At 58.1% G+C, this 21,155-nt stretch overlaps 2 protein-coding genes across 3 annotated transcripts in view; one reads left to right on the forward strand and one right to left on the reverse strand.

The window, feature by feature from the left end:
- The window catches only part of PSD (pleckstrin and Sec7 domain containing), a 34,185-nt gene extending 25,452 nt beyond the window's left edge, over nt 1-8,733 (forward strand). Inside the window, exons 10-16 of one of the 2 annotated variants that reach the window (XM_041461051.1) lie at nt 3,603-3,646; nt 4,861-5,039; nt 5,816-5,886; nt 6,460-6,617; nt 6,938-7,082; nt 7,723-7,866; nt 8,144-8,733. In XM_041461051.1, the coding sequence (XP_041316985.1) occupies nt 3,603-3,646; nt 4,861-5,039; nt 5,816-5,886; nt 6,460-6,617; nt 6,938-7,082; nt 7,723-7,866; nt 8,144-8,383 (981 nt within the window). In that variant the 3' untranslated portion in view covers nt 8,384-8,733. Of the gene's footprint in view, nt 1-3,602; nt 3,647-4,860; nt 5,040-5,815; nt 5,887-6,459; nt 6,618-6,937; nt 7,083-7,680; nt 7,867-8,143 lie in introns of those variants that run through there. The other variant, XM_041461053.1, reaches the window with a different exon arrangement.
- Nucleotides 8,734-9,875: 1,142 nt separating this feature from the next.
- On the reverse strand, nt 9,876-20,943 carry NFKB2 (nuclear factor kappa B subunit 2). The gene is made up of 24 exons (XM_041461054.1): nt 20,928-20,943; nt 17,981-18,162; nt 16,859-16,903; nt 16,450-16,528; nt 15,943-15,983; nt 15,742-15,840; nt 15,348-15,499; nt 14,639-14,745; nt 14,332-14,490; nt 14,139-14,243; nt 13,919-14,004; nt 13,655-13,793; nt 13,456-13,575; nt 13,176-13,361; nt 12,871-13,012; nt 12,621-12,735; nt 12,212-12,419; nt 11,952-12,121; nt 11,695-11,797; nt 11,352-11,581; nt 11,088-11,157; nt 10,799-10,971; nt 10,610-10,721; nt 9,876-10,513 (listed from the first exon to the last, which is right to left on the reverse strand). The coding sequence occupies exons 2-24, from the start codon at nt 18,023-18,025 to the stop codon at nt 10,398-10,400; spliced, it is 2,802 nt and encodes a 933-aa protein (XP_041316988.1). The 5' UTR covers nt 18,026-18,162; nt 20,928-20,943; the 3' UTR covers nt 9,876-10,397.
- Nucleotides 20,944-21,155: the final 212 nt, after the last annotated feature.

The following is a 21,155-nucleotide window of genomic DNA, read 5'->3' on the forward strand; positions in this document are numbered from 1 at the left end:
CTGGGACGTCTGCGTGCCTGGGGGACCTCACAGAGCTTTGTGGCTGGATGTAGCAAAGATATTTTGCTAAGATAAAGTTGGGGACAGCCAGCAATTGAGCTTTCATATTTAAATGCTGTCAGTCAGAGAGAGAGGTAGAACGACTGCAGGGAGGGTGCTTGGTGGCTGTGAAGTCTGTCATGAATGTCATGAATGTCATGAACCCATGGCTAGTCACAGGGCTGACAAAGAGAAAGGGGAGCCTTGGTATGCACCTTGCTGCATGGAGAGCTGAGCACTGTGTTTAGCAGAGGAACAAGCAGACTGGAAAGGGAATGTATCCATAAGAGTTATGATGCATAACACAAGCACTCCAGAAAGGGTTAAAGCCCTCGTCCAGATGCTGAAATTCCTGCCTCAGTCTTCATCTGTTACTTGACTGCTGGGCTACAGCCCTCAGTGCAGTCCCATGCCAAAGCTGTGTTCAGGCCAGCTTGTTGCTCAGCTCCACAGACCATCACTGGATCTTGCCTCTGGTCTGTTCTGAGCTGAGGAGCTGAAGGCAGGTGTCTTCTCCCTACGCTGCTTACGTAGGTTGTCCCCAGCATGGCTGGGCTAGAACATCAGAGCCACCTGCCTCTTGCCAGTGCAGCCCCTCAACTGTCCTTGAGACATTTGGTAGAGCAGGACACACAGACAGCCTCTCAGCCTGCTTTTGGGAGGGAAAGCACCAAAGAAAGTTGTTGATTCAGTTAGAAATCCCCCTGGGACAGTACATTCCTAGGTCTCTTTAGCGTTGCGCATGTGTAGGGCAGAGCTGGCTGATTGGCCTGGCACGCTGCAACGGTGAGCTCATAACCCAGCGATGGCAAAAAACCCCAACCATGCCTGGGGTCATCATCCATAGTGGCATGTGGCCAGTGCCCAGCTTTCTCTTGGGTAGTACTTGCAAGCTCAAAGATGCCTAAGAGTTGCTGTGCTTTTGGCCCAGGGGAAATTAACCCACAAAGCAAAGAGAATCTAGAGAAAGGCACATGCTGAGTGATGAATCCGGTGTCTGGTCTCTGCTGACGTGGCTGTGAGTTGGGCTTCAGGAACCTGCGCTTCCCCAGCAGAAACAGTCTATGCACCAGAATTGTGTGGACTGACAGGCAGTGGCTCTGCTATGGGACTAGAACAGCAGGGTGGGATTTGTGGCTGGAATGCATCTCCTCAGCTAGGACTTGGGCTGAGTCCACCAGCTTTGTACCTGAGATTGATTTTGGTTGGGGCTGGTGTTTAGCCAAGCAGAATTTTGGCAGGTTTTAAGAATAGATGTAAAGCTCCGTGTTGCCTTCTCAGTCACAGTTTTCCTGTTTGCCTCTCACTGTCTCCTTGTACAGGAGTGTTGAGCAGCCCCTGCTTCCTGTCTCCGAGGTGGTACTTGGCAGCCCCTGCTGGTAATGGGCTTGGTGAGATGCTCTTGGGGCTGGTAGCAGGGCAGCTGGAGCCTTTTGAAGTCATAAGGCAGTTCAGCCTTTGAAGTATTCAGCCAGAGTCCCAGGGCCCAGGTTTTTGTAATGCAGTATTCTGCCAGGCTGTTACCCAGCACTGTGCCATCCCAAATTACTCCTTGAGCATCTTCTTCTATTGGCTTATTCACTCATCATTTAGCAGCAATCCTTCTGCAAGCCCTGCACAGGGCTGGGGTCCTCTCCAGCCCTCCAAAATCCCTGCTCAGCTGGCTCACATCTCCCTTCCTTGGGGCAGGGAGCTGACACTTCTATATATCACCAATGAGCCAGATGGAAGCCAAGCCATGTGTGCCATTCTACCCACTCTTTCTGAGGTGCTTTTATGCTGTTTCCAGTGCCCACTACTCTGCCATTTTGTTTTAGTCTCCTTTTGTGCCTGTTGGTTCTCGGTATTTTTCAGCTGCATCCCTGGCAGTAATATCCCTTCCCTTCTGTTTCCCATAGTGACTCCTTGTCATCTACATTTCTCTGAGATCCTGCTTATCCCCCTGCTCTGCTCCCAGATTATGTTCTGCAGGGCTTTGGATTGCTTTTTTCCTCCCAGATTCTTCTCTAAGTCTCTTTGCTCCTCTGGCCTTGCTGCCAGCCCGCTGGTCAGTACCTCCTGCTCACAAGTTAGCATCCTGCCCCTCTGGCACTGGGACTGCATGAATGGGTCTGGGATCAAATCTTCTCTCAGGCTCTGAGGCCATTACCTCTTTATAGGTCTCCTGTCTTCCCAGGAGAGAACTGAACCCTACTTTCTGCCTGCTAGATTGAGACGATCCTTTCCTCCTCTGAGAAACAAGCTGGTGCTATGCCAGCATTTCCCCAGCGGGAAAGTGTGGAAGGAGCTGGGTTCCCACTCCATCCTGGCTGCTGTGCCTCTTGGGAGTGATGGATGTCCCTTCCCCAGACACCACTGGGGCTGTCTGCTGGCCAGCATTCCCGGGCCCCTGCACGCCTCCAGCTGTACTTTCTCAGCCACCAGCAAGATTTCTCAGCAGCAGTCTTCGGCCCAGTGATGGATGTTGACAGCTGCATGAACAGCCTGTGCAAGACTCGATTATTTTCCTTCAAGGATGATGCCTTCCAGATCTTGCTCTGAAGCCCTCTGTGAGCACTGTATTGAAACCCTCTCTGGAGCCTCCCTGACTGCAGAGCTGTGCTGAGCACTGCTGGCTTGCACCCAGCTAAACTGGACAAACACTTGGGAGTGGGGCCCTGGAGTATCCTGCTGCAGGCAGGCTTAGCTTGTTCCTGTGCAGAAATACAGGCAGCTGACCCTGCCTTGCTCAGATGGGTGTTGTTTGGGTCTCCAAGAAGGGAGAAATGTTTGGAGGTGCTGGGCAGGGGGTAGAGACAGGCCACAGCTACTCCACGCTCCTACCTTGACCAGCCAAGAGGACAAGGTCCTCTGAGGGCCTCATGAAGGACAGCATGCTAGGGCCTCTGCCAGGGCAGGGCCAGCAGTGCTGAAGTCTCTCACCAAGTGTGCTCCTGTGGGAGCAATGCATTGCTGGGGGATGCTAGGTGCTGCCATGAGCTGATCTCTGCCAGCCCAGGGTGGGTGGCTGACTGCAGTGAAGTTGTCAGCTGTGGTCTCTTGTGGCATGGAGCTTCTGGAGGCCCTGGAGCAAGCTGAGATTCCACTGAGCAGGGTGAAGGCATGCAGCAATGAAGTCTGTCCCAAAAGCTTGCTCTCCTTGGGCTCAGGTCTCCTGAAGGCTGTCATTTTTATCAGCCTGAAACACCTTGGGATAGGGAGAAACAGCTCTCCCAAGCACTTGGAAATGTTAGGTATGCCTCACCATTATGCTGCTAACACTGTGGCACTGTCACGGGCTGGAAGAGACAAAGGGTAGGAGAGGGCAAAATGCCAGGGCTATCCCCAGCAATTCTTTGGGGTGGGGAGGGGTTTGCCGATCCTGTGGTCCCCAGTACGAGGTGTCTGTAACCTTAAATTGAGGTCAACTGGCTAGCCTAGCCAGGACAGATCTGGACTGGAACAAACTGGCATGGGGTTACCTTAAGCTCTAGAGGCCTGAGCCAGTCTGGCATGCCTCCTCTGTTCCCCAGAGCAGACCCCCAGCCTGGTGTCCTGCTGACCCGCCACTCTTCTCTCTGCAGGCGCTGTACAGCTCCATCAAGAACGAGAAGCTGCAGTGGGCCATGTGAGTACCCCTGCAGGGGATGCTGCTGCATGGCTCTGGGTGGGCAGGGAATCCACCTAGCCCCAGAGGCTGCACAAGCCATGATGCTGCAGGGCAGCTGCCCCTGTGAGGATGAGGGAAGGAGAGGGAGCTTGGGATGGGCTGGGGTGCAGGCAGTGTACCCCTGGCTGCCCTCAGCACTGTCTTGGGGCCCCTTCTCCAGCGTGCTGGGGGAAAGCCACCTGAGGTTGGCTTCTTGCAGCTTCGGCCTGGGTTTGTGTCTTGGTGGCTGTCCAGGGTGGGAATAGGCAGGCTCTGGAGGTGCTGTGACTGTGCTGGGGCCCCACAGGGTGCCTGCACCCTCGCCCACAGCTGCCATCGCCAGCAGCAGGAGCGGCAGCGCCTGCGCTGCAGGGATTAATCAGCCTGGTGCTACCCAGTGCTGAGCGATGCACTCGACCGCTGCCATGGAGACGCCGGCAGATGCTGAGGGGTTTAATTAGCAGCAAGCGGCTGAGGGAGTGGGGAGGCAGCAGCTCTGGGCTCCCACATCTTCCTGCGGACAGGGGGAGCGGCACCGGTGCAGCCTGCCCATAGTGGGGGCTGTGACCCGGTGGGAGCGGGCTGCCTACATCCTGCACACACCTGTTCCTGCCCTTGGATGGTACTGCCGAGGCCTTCCTGCCACAGTCTCCCTGCACCCCTTTGCCTCTGGTTCTGAGCCCTGTAGTCTGGCTGCCACCCTTAAAATGTGGGGACCAAAGCCTGGGTCTCTCCTTTTAGGGGCAGTCCATTCTATACCCTCCTCCCTACCAGCTGGAGACCTGTGAGCCTGTATGCCGTGGGCTGGGGGGCTGTGGTAGTGCCAAGCCTTGGGGTACTGCTCCTCCATCACTTCTGGCTCATCAGCCTGGCTGGCATCTGTTGCACTCCTACCCAAAAAAAGGCTTTTCACTCCCTGGGGCAGGCAGGGGTCCCACCCTGAATCAGCAGCAAAAGCCCAGTGCCTTGTCTTTCAGGGAACCAGGCAGCACCTCAGCTGTCTAGAGAGACAGGGGCATGGCTAGGTTTGGGATGCTCACCAGTGCTGATGGAAGACTGCTCATCCTGGCCTACTGCTCCTGGCTTCCCTTTCAGAAGCCAGGCCTAAAAGTGGCACCGACCAGTGGGGAACTTGGTATTTCCTGTCCCCAGAAAGGTAACAAACTTTTTCCCCACCCAAATCTGATTGACAGAGATGAAGAGGAGCTAAGAAAGTCCCTCTCGGAGCTGGCAGATCCCAACCCAAAGTCCATCAAGCGCATCAGCAGCTGCAGTAATCCCTTTCTGGACTTTTCCCAGGACGCCAGCATTGCCACTTACAAGCACGGGCTGTTAGTCCGCAAGATCCACGCCGATCCCGACTGCAAGAAAAGTAGGTGCCAGGGAAGCCCATGGGGGGCACTTGCGGCAAGAGGGCACCAGTGAACTCCAGAACCGAATGGGAAGCAGGGCAGGAGTCACTATGTGATGTCCGTCTGTAGCTTTATGCCAGCCTCCAGCATCAGTGCCCTGTCTGTCTGGCTGTGCCAGGCATAATTCAGCCCTCAGGCTGGGGAGCTGGAAAGCCTCTCCCTGCCCACAGCACTGGGAAAGGGGCAGGCAGGGTGGTGGGGTGGGGTCTCTGGGGGTTGCAACCTGCCACAGGACTGTGTGGGTGAAGGGAAGTGTCCTGTGGTGTGATAGACAAGGTACACAGCGGGCTGCAGCTGGTTGGGCACTGCCAGTCACGTTCACCGTATTCCCCATAAAATCCCTCCTAAGCCCTGGCTGTCTAATGCTGCCTAGAAGTGATTAGATGCAGCCGCCCTTCAAAGCCAGCATTACCTGGCAGGCAGCACTGCCTTGTCCCCATGCCCGAGCACGGAGGCAGTGGTGAAGCCGAGCACAAGCAGCGAGGCGGGGAGCACAGGGGAGCGCAGCACAGCGCTGGCCCCGGGAGGCAGCAGGGCCCCCCTGCCAGCAGCACCATCTGCCAGCCACGTGGCCTGCACGGGCTCAGGTGCGCAGGGACAGTCCTGGCGTGCTGCCCGTCCCGGGGGTGGGGTGACGTGCGTCGTGGCAGGGCTGGCTGGAAGAAGGTGGGGGGTGGCTCTTCCCCCCCGCTCAGTTCTGATGCTGATGTCTGAGCTGCTCTCTCCTCCCTGGCAGCACCCCGAGGGAAGCGCGGCTGGAAGCCCTTCCACGCCATCCTGAAGGGAATGATTCTCTACCTGCAGAAGGTAGGCAGCAAGGCCACCCACATCCGCACCAGGGAGAGGGATTGTCCCCAGTCCAGAGAGACAGCAGTCTCCACAGCAGTGAGAGAGGACCTGCAGCAGACAGCATTGCAAAGCCTCACCTAAGCAGACTCAGCACCCTCTATGCCTGAGCTGTTGCTTGGGGACCTGGTGGCATCCCTGTTTCCAGTGTGCTTGGGTACAGCTTGGGCAGTGAAAGGCGCTGCTAACTGAGAGTGCTGCGTGCGGGGGGCTTGGCTGGGAAGAGAAGGGCATCAGGGTCTTTCTCTGAGTGGAGGCTTGGGCTGCACATCCAGTTCCCTGCAGGCACACACACAGAGAACTGGGAGCAGTGGGGAACAGCCCCCTGTGCTGTTGCCAAGCCAATGTGCCTGGGTTGTGTAGCGTCTCTCCAGGGGTGTAGCATGAGCTGGAAGCAGAGTCCACAGCTGCCTGGTGAAGGGTGATCTCCAAGCCCTGCCACAGCCAGCACTAGTCTGCAGTTCCTGAAACCTCAAGCTGACTCATGGTGGGGTGCATCCCTGAGCTGGCTCTGAAACACCCCATGATTTGCAGGAGGAGTATAAGCCAGGGAAGGCACTGGCAGAAGAGGAACTGAAGAATGCTATTAGCATCCACCATTCGCTTGCCACACGGGCATCTGACTACAGCAAGCGACCCAATGTCTTCTACCTCAGGACAGCTGACTGGAGGGTCTTCCTTTTCCAAGCACAGTGAGTCCTTCAGGATCCCTGGCTGGGCCCCATTCTGGGGCACAGAAGCTCCCCTGACTTGAGTTGAGGGTGGGATGGGGCTTAGGGCCACCTTGGTCTCTCCTGGAACCCTTTCTGGAAGGAGAGGGACCTGGTATCAGTGCTGAGCTTTGCCCAGCTCCTCTTTTTCCTACCCTGCTGGGCTCAAGTTGGCTGTAGGTAGAGTCCCAGGTGCCATGGCTGGCCAGGGCCAAGCCTGGGGGACTCAGACCTTGTCTGTGGAGCATATCCCTCTGTCTTTGACAAAGATAGGCCATGTGTATTTTGGCCTTTTTTCTCAGGAACCCCGAACAGATGCACTCGTGGATCACACGCATCAACGTGGTGGCAGCCATGTTCTCTGCGCCCCCCTTCCCCGCAGCCATCGGCTCCCAGAAGAAGTTCAGCCGCCCGCTGCTGCCCAGCTCCTGCACCAGGCTGTCTCAGGTGGGCCACAGCATGGGGGAATGGTGACCCTGGGACAAACCCCCGGATCTGCCAGTGGCACATTCCCCTCTGGGGGCATCTGAGTGGTGCCATGCACCCAGCTGCCTCCCCAATGAGGTGAAGGGCTAAGAGGGAGACAGAGAAAAGGGATACTGAGACTGGGGGCAGACAGTGAGAGCTTGTTCCTTGCAGTGGGGCTGGAGTAAGGTGATGGTCAGACCATGGAGGAGAAAGTGGTCCCACATCACGGCTTGCAAGGTCCTGCCAGGGACCTTGAAAGGCAACTGACTAGAGGGATTAGCTGGCACTCGTGCATACCAGGGCAGTTATTCATAGAGCAGAAAGGATTTAAAAAAAACCACCAGCCTAGTTTTAGAGGGATTAAATTCTGCTTGAAGACTGCAGTCAGCCCCTCTATGAGGTGAGAGCAGATTGCCCCCAAGAGCCTGTGATTTTGCCTGCCATTAAACAAAACAAAACAAAACAAAAAAAAAAAAACAAAAAAAAAAAAAATCAATCCCAGCAGCAGAAGCTGAGATCCTGGCTGCTCCTAGAAGGGGAAAAACCTGTTCTGTCCCTGGCCATCTCACACTAACAGGGGGACAGAGCAGGGCACTGACATGGTGCCACCCTTCCCCAGGAGGAGCAGGTGAAGAACCATGAGACCAAGTTCAAGACAATGTCAGCGGAGCTGCTGGAGCATCGTTCCTCACTGCCTGAGAAAAAGGTGAAAGGCAAGGAGTACGAGGAGCTAAAGCAGAAGGAAGAGTACCTGGAATTTGAGGTAAGCTGGAAGATGTCCCCCTCTGCCCTCAGGCCCTCTGCCCCTTCCTGTTTGGCCATCCTCAGTGATGGGACTAATCCATCCCATCAGCTGAATTACACTGCCACTGCCGAATTACACTGCCACTGCCGTGGTCTAGGACCACGAGCATTCCTCTGCCCCGAGATGCTGGCTGGGTTGGAGGGACCATGAGCATCACCCGCTGCAGGGATGCTGGCCATAGGACAGTACCCAGCTTGCCAACCTCTCTCTCTCTCTGCTGCACTGTGCTCCTCAGAAATCCCGCTATGGCACCTATGCCATGCTGCTGCGAGCCAAGCTGAAGGCTGGCTCCGAGGACCTGGCAGCATTTGAGTCCACCCTCTTTGACACAGTGGGTGGGGAGGACGATGGCCTGAAAAAGTCCCGCTCCAGCCCCTCACTCAACGCAGAGCCCTCCAGCACGAGCACCAAGGTGAAGCGCAACGTCTCAGAGCGCACCGGCCGCCAGCCCTCTGGCCACCCCCAGAAGTCGTAAGTGTGGGGTCTCAGCTGCCTGCACTGCAGCTCTGTTCCTGTTCCCCCGGCACGGGGGTGGAGGCTGTGTGCCTGCCGAGACCCTGCATGTGTCCGTCTGTCTGTGGCATGAGCTGGAGGGGGTGACAGCCCTTCTGCAGCCGCCAGCACCAGCCATGCAGGGCCGTGGCCCCTCCACCGGAGACAGTGGCAGAGCAGGATGGTACCCAGTCCTTGCCTGCAGGAGCTGCCTGGCCCCATCAGACCTGTTCTGCCCCTCCTCGTCCTGCACTTGGCTGCAGGACCTACTCTTGCTGCCATGGGGAGAGGGAGCAACTGAAACCTACCCGCTGGGCTCAATTCTTCAATGGCTTAAAAAAAAAAGACAAATGCAGGAAAACAAAGCCAGCGGCCGCTTCTCCAGCTCCATCGTGGCATGGGGGTAGATGGGCGGGGGCCAGCCCTAGACTGTCCCCTCTCCTAGGGCTGGTGGCCAGGGAAGCCAGGGCAACAGCACCTGGTCCCTTCCCTGCCACCTCAGTCACCTCTGCACCCTCCCCGCTTTCTTACAACTTTTGAACCGTTTTTGTGATACAGTTTTGCACTTTTTAGTACCAGATCAAGCTGACCACCAGGAAGGTTTTTTTTTTGGGTCTACTTTTGATGCTTTATGGGAACTGTTTAAAAAAAAAAAAAAAACACAAACCCAGCCATATCTTGTAGGCAGTGCACTCTGAGGGAAAGAGGTTTTTAAAAGGACTCAGGGGGCGATCCAGCTCCCCACGCCCCCGCCCTACAGCAAGCTGAGTGTGGGCTACTGTGTGTACTGCTGCTGCCTGCTCCCCAGCTCCACTTCAGCACCAGCAACCCTTTGGGGAGACAGCCCTGTGGCTGCCAGTTCCAAGGAGGCAGCCTTGAGATGGCAGCACCTATTGCTGCACGTGTGGCTGCATGGGAGGCTGATGCACCGGTGCTTCATGACCCCCATTTTCCACCACCCACTGCTGGCAGCTTGGACTGGCCCTGTTTGCAGCAACCTGGGTATGAGCATTGTACCCAGGGCATGGTGGGCAGCAGTGTGTAAGTGCTTGCCATGGAGTGGTGACCCCTGGAGCCAGGGTTGATATGGGGGTCCCCATGCCCTACGGGTCCCGTACAGGCTGGAGCCAGCTTTTCTTCCCATCTCTTTTCCAATGCATGACTGGGGCCTCAGAGGCTACCAGCAAAGCCTGGTCTGTAGTGCTGCAGTCCTCATGCTGCAGCAGCACTGGTGCAGCCCCTTCCTCAGCAACAGGCTCCCTCCTTGCCAGCATGAGGGGCAGGCTGGGGCAGCCCTCCCCACTCCAGAGTGGGCTGAAGGATGCTTGTCTAGAGCAAGATGTAAGTGACAGAGCATGGCTGCAGGATTGTCCAAAAAGGGATCCAGGCACAGTGAAGGGCTGTGACCAGGGGCTGACACACACGCAGTTCTCAGCCGCCTGGGACCTGGCTGGTTTCAGCACTGACTTTGCGAATGTGTCAAAACTTTTTATTCTGCTCTTTTAAGTCTATTGAAAAAAAAAAAAAAAAAAAAAAACCAAAACCACCCTTGCTCCAGGTGGCTTGGGAGGTGGTGGGGAAAAAAAAAACCTTTGTACAGCTTCTTCTCTCAGTTACTGAAGTAAAACTCGCTCTTCACTTCTTGGGTGTGCTGTGGTTTCTTCCCCATGGCTGAGGACAGCCCCTGTACCAAGGGATGCTGAGGAGGGGCTGGCAGCTGTCTCCTTGCTGCCAGACTTGAGACCCAGGCAGGGTTCAGGGGGTTTAGTGCCCAGCTCACTGCTGGGGCTGGAGAGAGGGAGGGCAAAGACTAATGGAACCTGCGTCCTTTTATTCGGAAGAGAAACCATTAAATAAGAGCAGAGACGGGCAGGAGCCAGCTGCATCCCATCCCCCTGAGTCCAGGAGCTGGACCCCTAGTCCAGAAGGCACTTGTGTGGGTAAGGCAGAGGGCAGTGTAGCTCCCTGTGTGGTCACAGGGGCTGCTGGCTGGCTCCTCAGTGCACCTGTGGCTGCTGGCTGGGGGGCAGCTCACCCCCCGTCTTCAGGGCTAGCGTGGGCGCCTGCTCCTCCTCCACGGACTCACTGCCATAGGCACTGTCTTCCTTCAGCTCTGCAAAGCAATCCCCGGCTGCTCTTAGTGATGGGGCAACGGGAGGGGCAGCAGAGACACTCCCTGCCCACCAGCCCCAGCCCTCACTCTCTGTACCTGTGCTTTGCAGCTTCTCCAGTGCCTCGGTTTTGTGGAGCATCCTCACGGCGTTGTGGAGCCCCATGGAGTCCAGTGCCTCCAGCAGTCCCCCCAGGCTGCCACCTGCCAGCTGCAGAGAGAGGGCACTGAGTAGGGCTGATGGCCAGAGAGGCAGAGGGGACAGAGGCACCGCAACCAGACACTGACCTCGTAACTGCGCAGGAGGCTGACGCTGGGCGAGGGCGTGTCCTTGTATGTCTCCACAAGGCTGCACAGCCCCAGGCGCTTGGCCAGCTCGATCCAGTCTGACCCACTGCAGTCCTGGTTCAGCAGCTGCTCCAGCCCCTGCAGTGCCTCACTGTCCAGTGACAGGACCTTCCCTGTGCCAAAGAGGTGCCCCTATCACAGGCTGCCCATCCTTGCTGCCGGGAGGGTGTTACCCTCCCTAGGTGTGGTGCTGCTGAGTTGGGGGGTGGGGGCGGGAGGGGCTGCTCACCTGGCTGGGGGGCAGTGGGCAGTCGTGCCTCGGGCCCCTGCTGGGAGGCCTGCAGCAGGATCTCCCGCACCTGCAGACAGACATGGATGTCAGTCTTCCAAAGCACTGCCCACATCCCCCATTGCCTCCTCACACTTCGGATCTCTGCAGGACACAGAGGAGCACAGGCATCCTCACAGGAGCATCTCCTGGAACTCTGCTCCATCCATGCCATGGCCTGCACAAAAACTTTCCCAGTGAGTTTGTCCCCACTGCGCCACACACCTTCTGGCTCCGAGTCAGGTCCAGGGACGTGTGGCAGCGGCGCTGCCTGTGCCCTGCCTGCCAGTGCCCCTGTGTGGAGAGCCTGGAGCTGGTGCTGTGCTCTGCAGCCAGGGCTGGCTCCCCCAGATCCATGGCCAGCTCCTGCTCCTCAGGATCAGTGTCTGTGTCGCTACTGGCCTCTGACGAGGATAGGCTCATGGGCTCATCATTCTCACACAGAACATCTGCCCCTGTCGGGAAAGGATGGCATGAGCCAGGCCCACGGGTCTGACCTTGTGCCTGACACCAGCCAGCACAGGCAGCCAGAGCTGTGGGGAGGGAAGGAGGAAGGGCAGTGCCTTACCAGCTTTAAGAAGCAGTTTGGTGAGGGTGGGGGAGCCCAGGCCAGCAGCCAAGTGCAAGGGGGTGTTCCCGGCGAAAGTCCGGCTGTTGATGTCTGCTCCCAGCTAAGAAAGGTGTGAGACCATGAGGATGATCTGCCTGGGCACTGCTCCTCCTACAACCCAAGGCCTCAGGGGAGCCTCCACTTCTGCCAGGAGCCTGTAGCAGGCTGCACTCCATCCCTGTCCCACAGCCACCACTACACCAGCTGCTCCATACCTTCTTCACTAGGTGGGTGGCCATGTTCAGGTTCTCCATCTCCACAGCCAGGTGCAGTGGGGTCCTCCCACTTTGCCTCTCCACTGCATTCACATCTGCTCCCGTCCTGACCAGCAGGTCCAGGCAAGCCAAACTCTTTGCCTTCACAGCCAAATGCACAGGCAGGAGGCCTGCAAGATGGGGATAGGCTCAGCAGCTTTCTGGTCAAGTCCATGATGGCACCACTGGGGTCCTGCCCATCACCCCTGAGCCACACTCACCATGGAAATTGGGCAGGCGGAGCAGATAAGGGGCAGCTGAGCCCAGGTGAGCCAGCAGCGTCCTCAGCATCTCTTCATCGCCAGCCTGGAGTGCCAGGTGCAGCAGGGAATTGCCATAGCGGTCCAGCAAGGTTGGGTCGGCGCGGGCTTGCAGCAGGAGCTGGACCACTTGGGGCTGCTTGGTGATGACTGCCAGATGCAGTGGCGTCTGCAGGACAGCAGCACATCCTCAGCAGCGCTCACAAGAGGAGCCAAGTCCTGCACCACCATTCTCTCCAGCAGCTGCAACTTGTTTAGATCTGCAGCCTCCCCTCAGCAGGAGCAGCTACAGGAGCCCCCAGGGTTGGAAAATAGGAGTGAGGAACTACTCCCAGGTAGAGGAGAACTGGCTGCTCTAAAAAACACGTACCTGTTGCAGGTTATTGGATATGTTGATGATCTGCTGGCTGGGGATGCTAACAATGACGTCGATCAGCTGCTTGATCACAGCTGTCTGTTCATGGATAATAGCGAGGTGCAAAGGCCTGTAGAGAGAGTGGGACGGCCCCTAGCTCAGCTCCATAATTCTCCAGGTACTCCCTACTGTCCTCAGAGCCCCCATAATGACTGACAGACAACAAGACCACCCTGCTCTCCCTTCAAACCCCTCGCGTGCTCACGTGTCTCCGTTCTCATCCTGTGACGCGGCCAGGTGCCTCTGGACTGCCAGCAGCATGCGGGGGTCGGCGGTGACCGAGTAGTCGAGCAGGGCATGGGCATTGCGACGGGCTAACGCCAGCATCCACAGCTGGCACAGCTGGGCTGGGGGGCAAAGCAGGATGTCACCTCCAGGAGCAGCAGCCCCATCCACCCTTTGGCATCCACCAGGTGTGGAGAGCAGCACACAACCCCAAAAGGTCCCCACTCCATGCCTCCTCTCCTGTGCAATGTGCCCAAGCCCTCCCTCAAGCTCAGCTCCTCCTACCGTGCTTCTGCAGCTCCTTGCAGTACGTGCTTTCTTCTGCAGGTGCCTGCCTGTCGCTCCCAGGCCCCTCTGCCTCGGGGCCCTTCATCTGCACACCCCCCTGGTAGCTCCCCACTGGGTGGGGGCCGGGAGAGTAGATGCTGTTGTAGGTCAGCCCAGAGGAGTATGGGAAGCTGAGGTTCCCACCTGTGGGGCAAGGTGGAGGATGGGTGAGCAGAAGGGAGCCCCCAGGGCCAGACCTCAGCCATCTGACAGAGGAGGAAGAGGCATCACCACTCACCTCCTCCAGAGCCAAAGCCCCCGGCCCCTCCACCGGCCCCCCCCATGTGCGAGCCACCGCCAAAGTGCTGAGGAAACTGAGGCAGGACTTTCTTGCGCTTCCTCTCCACTTCTTCCTTATCTGTGGGGAGACAGGGGCAGCAGGGTGAGAGGCAGCCCCAGCAGCAGGGGACATGCCAGCCTGCCTGGGTGGTGCTCACCTTCCACCACTGGGTAGTAGGTGAACTGCTTGGAGTCACTCACATCCCCTCCCCGCTTCCGCTTCAGCTGCAGGAAGACGGTGACAGGACGGTCGATCTTGGGCTTGTGGTAGGGGGGTGTGCGGAAGACAATGGCATACTGTGGGCAGGACATGATGGACGTGAGGTTCTGCTCATCCCTGCAGCTGGGGACAGGGCTGCCTCACCCCACAAGGCAGTCATCTGCCTTGAAGCACAACAGGACACTCCCCACATCCCCTGTACCTGCTTGTGCACATCTGTAGGAGAAAAGTCACCAAAGGCCTGCCAGCCATTCTCATCATCCTCGTAGAAACGCACCTCGATGTCATCTGGGGAGAGAAGTGGCACTGGCACCGCCTGTGTCCTTGCCCCAAACAGGCTCCAAGGACAAAGACCCCGAACCACCCTGATGGGTTCTGCTACAGCCCCTCCAGAAGGTTTCACCTGGAGAGAATTGCTTTACCTTTCTGAACTTTATCACACAGCAAGTAGACTTCATCTCCTCCCCGCACGGAGCCTGCTGTCTTATCCATCCGTGAGATCTTCAGGTTGGAAGCTCCAGGGGACTCTGCAGATCAAGAGGTGTTGGGAGTGACTGTGCATAAGTCCTTACCCCCTCCTGCCCCATCTCTTTCCTGGACTGGCCCCACACTCACTGCTGTCATGGATGGGGTCTGAGATGACAGGCTGGAGAGCCAGTGTGAAGTTCCCACTGCTGTCACGGAGGTAGGCGGTGAAGCGCAACCGCACAATGCTCAGGTCCATCACCTTCTTCAGCTCCTTTGCCTCCAGCTCGATCTCACGCAGCTCCACTTCTGCCAGGGCAGGGGGACAAACTGTCAGGCTGTATGAGGGGACAGTGCTCCAGCTCCTCCTCCTACCCAGCCCAGCCCCACGCTAAGCCCAGCCCCCAGCTGTCAGCCCACAGTGCCGAGACCCACTGAGTCCCCAGGCTGCCCTCACCTGTCAGCAGACGGCTCCTGTTGCGCATCTTCTGCTGCTTCAGCTTTTCCTTCATGATCTCCATCATATTCTTCTTGGTGACATGGAGCACACCCAGGTTGCTGAACCTGGAGAAGAGGGGGCCTGCTGGGATCTGGGAATCAAGGCCAGGAGCAGCAAGCCCAAAGGGGCACATACTCCTGCACCCGGGAAGGTCCTGAGCATAGAGCAGTGCCACTCAGGCAGCAGGGAATCAGTGTGTGTGCAGCAGAAGAGGAGCAACGGCAGAGGAGGGAAAGGAGCCCCAGAAAGTCTGGGCTCCCAGAGCTGACAAGTCCAGGGGGCTGTCAAAGACAAGACCAGGAGGACTGAAGGCCAGTGAGATACAAATGGTACTGAGCTGAGCCAGAGAAGGATATGTAAGAGCAACTGCAGCAGTGGCAGAATAACCCTGTGACTCAGGCTCACTTCAGAAGTCATCTGCAAAGCTGGGGAGCTGCAACCTGAAGGACAGAAACTCAAAATAAGCTGCATATGTCAAAACCCAGAGACAGGCAAGATGCTCAGGGGACAGAGTTGCAACAATGAACGACACACGCCTGACCTCATCCAGCAAACCCAGCTTCAGGGTGCGCTAAACCCTATCTTCTCCCCATCTCAAAAGCTGCAGGCAGCACCCACAGCAACCTCACATAGGCAAGAGGTCACCCTGAGTCCTCCTTGCACATACTGAGCAGTCATGTCCTTGGGTCCCACGACTGTGACACAGTTGCCGGCCTCGTTGCACTGCTTGCCCACCAGGCTGTGAGCATGTACACGGGGAGGGTCACTGTGCGTCACCAGGTCTACCTCAATCCGGGCCATCCCTGTGTAGTTACAAATCTGCAGGGAAGAGGGAGATGGGGGTCAGGTACCATAAGCCAGGAGCCTGAAGGATTCTCTACAAATCCCTGTTATTCCTCCCCATGGCCACCACCCCTCCTGCTGTAGCTCTCCCATCCCTCCAGCACCAGGAGACACACACGAGCTTATTAAAAATTTCCTGACCTCCCTTCAAGGCTCTCTCCTGATGTTCATGCACCTGGCTGAGGACACTGCTCCATCCCCTTCCCATGGCAGCTCACCTTGACAGTAGGATAGGTCTTGCGCCCCTTCTCACTGGATGCTCCTGGCAGCCCCCCATGGGAAGGGCCCTCGCAGCCGTACCGGAATCGGAAACCCCGCTGTGGAGGCAGAGAGCAGGTCAGTCAAGGATGGCCAAAGCCTGATGCCATGAGAGCAGGAAGTGACAGTTACACCTGTCTTTACCTGGGTGACATCCTTACCTGCTTTGGCTGCTCAATAATGACAAGGTAGGGACCTTCCACTGGAGGACAGAAAGGAGAGGTACCAATGAGAAACATGGGATAACTAAAGTGCATGCTCTCACTAAGGATGCTGGAGGGATCAGCACTGAAGGTGATGTGACCCCTGTCTGTCCCATGGGGGTTCTCAGAGTCCCCAGACCCTGTACTGTCACAGCCCAGCTGAGAACAGCAGTCAGAGTAGCAAGAAGAGGAGAGGAGGGCCAGAGGATGCTCTGCCACTTGAGAAACAGGGACTCCCGGGAGGTCACAGCCCAGCCTGGTAGTCCCTGGCAGACTGAGTAGTAGGGACAGATGGAACAAGGCCCATACTGGTGTCATGAGACAGAGATTTCCAGCCAGCCCACAGTGGGCCAGTAAGGACAAAGGCTGTGGTGCTTCTGGCAACTAAAAGGCATGAGTCAACCTGCTGGGAAACTCCACTGCAGCTGGGGACCCCTGGAAGGGTACAGCCAGAGGGGCCCTTACCTGTCTCCATCAGGGGCTCCTTCTGCTCCACCATGTGGGAGCCAAAACTGAAGTCATCATAGTCAATCCCATCCAGGCACTAGGTGATGGGAGGGAAGGTGAGTGTGATGAGTGTGTTTGGGCTGGAATCCCCCAGCTACCCTGGGCTGGTGATGGCAGTCTGGCACAGAACCCCATCGGGGCAGGCACAGATCCCTGTCCCTCCCCGGGAAGAGAGGTGGGCAGGTGCAGACCCCTCGGTGCCCACCCCTGGAGGCTGACACAGACCCTCCCACCTCCCACCCCGGAAGCAGGCACGGACCCCCACCTCCCACCCCAGCCGTGCGGTCGGGCACTGCCCCCTGCCCAGCTCCGGGACCAGGCACCGACACCCCCCGGGCCGATCCGATCCGATCCGTGCCGCACTCACGGGTTGGAACTGCTCGTCCATGTCGGCGCGGGGCCGGCCGCCGGCCTGCGGGGAGAGGGGGGTTGAGCGGGGAGCGGGGCTGCAGGAAGGCACCGCCGCTCCGGAAAGTCCCTAGAAACCCCGCCGAGCCGGGAAATGACGGGACCGCGCGTCACCGCCCCGCCCCGCCCGGGGCACGGCCCGGCCTGGCACAGGGGCCGCGGAACGCCAGGGTCGGGGCACGGGACTGGGGCCACGGAACGCCAGGGTCGGGCACGGGACTGGGGCCACGGAACGCCAGGGTCGGCCCGGCACGGCTCGGAGCGGGGCTCTGCTCGGCCCGGCTGCTCCTGCGCCCGCCGGCGGCCGCTCGGGGCAACAGGACGGGCTGTCCCCTCCTCGCCTGGGAATTTTGGACTCGGAGCCCCGGGCGGGCTGGAAATCCCGGAGCACTCCCGCCCGCCTCCCCCGGCCGTTCTCGCCCGAGCGCTGCCTGGCAGCTCCGGGGCGCCAGATGTGCCGTGTTTTCCCCTCGGGAGTACGGAGGGATTTGCCCCACACCGTCCCCGGCCGCCTGTCCCGCTGCGGGTGCCCGTCCCCGCTGCGCTGCCATGAGCCCTTCCCCAGCCAGACCCGCAGTGCAGCACGGCTGAAAGCACCCGCCCGCGCCGTAAACCCCCGCAGAAACCCCTGGGTTCCCCAAGATCCCTACCCCACATCATCCCATCCTGCACAGGGATGTGTCTCCCGCACCGGGATGTCGTCTCCAATGGACTCAAACAGGAGTCGCCCCAAAGTGCTGTCCCCAAGCCCGTGGCTCCCCACGGACAAGGGAATCTCTCCAGCACACTGCAGAGGCAGCAGCCCCTTGCTAGGCACCCAAAGGAGTGCTTTCCCTCTCCCCAGTTTCAACTTACACAGCAACCCCTGCATCCTTCCCGCGGAGGTAGCCAGAGAGAGGCATTCGCTATCCATGTTCCCATTGCCTCCTTCCCACTGGCTTCAAAATGGAAGCAGCAGCCCCTGAGCTCCCTGTGGGAGCATCTCCCACTGCCCCAGCACTCAGCACTGGATGCTTCCCGCTGACCCCAGCAAGGCACTGCCAGCAGCAGGAGCCCACAAAACTCACACCCTCCTACTCACCGGGGAGGAAGAGGCTGGTCTCAGCAACCCGTTCAGACCCAGCATCGCCAGAGACTGCCAGTACCACAGACAGGAGTTCCGCTGGGGTCCGGCTCTGCCTCACCACAGAAAACCACCGGCGACTTCTAGCAAAGGGGCAGGACCAGGGAAGAGCCTACAGGCACGCTCCTCATTTCTTCTCACTAACCAATGAAAAGAAAAAAAAATCCCGTATCTGACTCCACAATGCCCTCACACTATGAATTTCTGAATCAGTGGTTGCTGCAGGTCCCACTCAGGGGATTTTGAGTGTGTGGGAGAAGAGGGGAAGGAAGGGGATTGTTCAATCCGTGCATGACTCATATTCTTCAGAATCTGAACAGAGCCTTTTCAAGGAGATTTTTCAGCCACTCAAGTCTTCCAAAGGGACTGTCCTGTGACCTCAAGCCTGAGGTTTTTCCCGGTTGGCCTGCCATGGCCAAGCATGGAGATGCATCCCAGCCAACTGTGTAGCCTGGGATGTGGGGTCTGTGGAACCTGCAAGTGGAGGGCAGGGTGCAAGGAGAAGGTAGAGATCCAGCACTGCAAAATGAAGTGGGAACCCTCCTCCTGTCATTCTGCAGGGGCTTCTGAAGGCCTAGGAACATGGACACAACCCCCTGCTGGTCTGTGGGAAGCAGCACAGACTGCCTGCTGTTGGGATTCCATTGATCATCCCACCTGGACAGCTTCAGCCTGCCACCACCAGTCAGCCACCCTATCTGCTGGACACAGATCTTCCAGAGAGGTGAACAAAGGGACAAACAACCTTCCTCAGTGTGCTGGGAACAGCTACCTACCCTACCCTCTGATCCTGGTGCGGGAGCCCAGGCCTGAAGCTGCTGGATAAGAACAGACTGTGCCCCTTGAATAGCACAACTCCCCTTCTCCAGTGGCATCAGCTCCATCTCCTCTTGAGGGGTTTTCACAGCTCACTCACTGCTGCCCAGAACACTTCCACTTGTTGCAGCAAACAGCATGACTAAAGACTGTTTTGGAGTTGTACCTGCGGCTCCCCATCCCACACAGCTCTGGCTCTCTCTGGAGGTTGCAGCCATATCCCTGCACCCTTGTGCAGTGTGTGCTGGAGGAAGCCCACCTTGCTTGCTGAGCAGAGATGGTCTCATCACCTGCTTCCTTGTTCCTGGAAAAGCAACCTCAGGCAACCTCAGACCTGCTGTCAGGTGAAGTGCTGCCTCCTGTGCCAAGCAGCATGCCTTTCTGGCCTCCAGGACTTGGGGTTTCCCTAGGAGTGCAGCATACGCCCCCACACATGCCAGAAGGGAACACATCTCTCCTTCCTCCATCAGTAGCATCCCCTGCTCTGTCTTCCCAACACATCTGCCCTGAATCATGGGCTTGAACTGCAGACCCCATTTACTTGGCTACTTCCTCCCCATCTTCACACATTCCTAGGGTTCAGGAAGGATTCTCTAGGCATTGCTGGGAATGGGGGGAAAGAGCAGCAATCCAGCTGCAAGGCACTGCCCAGAGCAGCATCAGCTCCCTGCCCTGGAGTGCAGCACTGACAGAGCACCCTTGCCAGATGGCACAGCCTCCCTGTGCCAGCCAGAGTGCTTCAATTAAGGGCCAGCCTTTGGCAAGCAGTGTGAGTTAAAGCCAGTGTTCCATGCCTGCAGCTCCTTGAACGTGACCTAGTAATGCAGGTGCTATTTTCTTTCCTCCCATGACAGTCGGCTGACTTGCAGAGCTGATGCCCTGCAGGCAGGAGGGAAACACACGTCAGCCTATCTGAGGCAGGAGTGTTTAGTAGCCATGGGAAAGGGTGCTCCAGAAATGCAGGAGGCAGCAAGAGTACAGCCCTGCTCTGAACTGTGCTGGTGCACAGCTCACATGTTCCAGCCACTCAGCTGGCTGCTCCTCTAACATACTCTTCCCTTCACATTTTGATTTCCCTTGGGTCTGCTAACACCTGCAAACAATAGCCCTAAATACTTGGCCTTGCTTTCTGCACCAAATCCTGTGCTCTGCTCCATCCCTGGAGTCCCAACAGCTACTGGCAAGAGGCTTTCATATTGTGTTCACAGTGACTTTGCTCTGAGACCCTTCCTGGAAAGCAAATCCTTGCCCAGCAAGCATGGCAGAGAGAAATCCCCTTCCCCTGAAAGCTTTCAAAGCCTTCCCCTCCTGACAGCCTGCCTTTGAGCACTGAAGCCATTTGTGTATCTCTGCATAAAATGCCTTTATTCTCATTGTGGCTATCAAGCTGGTTTTGGGAAACCCCAGCCACCCACTGATCTTCTGGTTTTCTCCTCTAAGGGCCTGTAAATCAGCTCCTCTGCTGTTATGAACTATTAATCCAGCTGTATGCCCTTCAGCCCGGCGGGTTTGCTGTCTTTCACTCTCTCCAGTTTCCACTCTGCCCACAGTACCACTACCGTGTTAGTGCTCACGGCTCCATTTGGGCTACAGCTTGCCGAGCCTGCGGGCACGGATCTGATTCCCCTCGAGCGGGCAGCAGGGCAGCCCTGCTCCAGCGCAGGCAGGGCTCAGGACGCAAGAGGGAGAGCTGCAGGATGGGGCAGAACCCACTGGCACCATAGAAAATAGGGAACTTCCCCACCGGCAGGGAAAAGGGTGTAACCGCCAGCGCTGGGACTTGCTGTCTCCTCTCTCCTCCAAGAGGGCAACTGTCTCTCCAACCTGGATCTTCCCAACAACCCCCACCCCAGCTGGCCGCACGGCCGGCCAGAGGCAACCAGGGACCGGCGTGGCTGCTGGAGCGAGAGCGAGCCCAGGACCCTCCCGCGGGGACGGGCAGACCAAACATAGGGATTTTAGACCTCGGGACCGCTCAACTCCCTTTCCCTGGGAACCGTTCTCCCGCTGGCGCGGGTAGCCCTGCCCGCCGCTGCTCGGGCGCGTCCCCCCGGCACCCCCAGGACCCCCAGCCGGCCCGGCCGCTTACCTTCCTCCCAGCCGCAGCCCGGCCGCCGCGCCCCGGCTGCGGTACCGGGAAAGTCCCGACCCGACTCCGCCTCCCGGGGCTTCCCGGACCCGGCTCCGCCCGGCACAGACAGCGGGAGGGCGGGCCAGGGACCCCCGACGGGACGGGCAACTCCAGGCTGCTGCATCCCGGCGACATCGCCTGTCCGCCACCTGGCTGGCACTCGGGTCAGGGAACGGAGCCCCGGGG

Source organism: Pyrgilauda ruficollis, unplaced genomic scaffold, assembly GCF_017590135.1.
Source record: "Pyrgilauda ruficollis isolate IOZ18807 unplaced genomic scaffold, ASM1759013v1 scaffold15, whole genome shotgun sequence".
In the NCBI taxonomy this organism is placed as follows: Eukaryota; Metazoa; Chordata; class Aves; order Passeriformes; family Passeridae; genus Pyrgilauda; species Pyrgilauda ruficollis.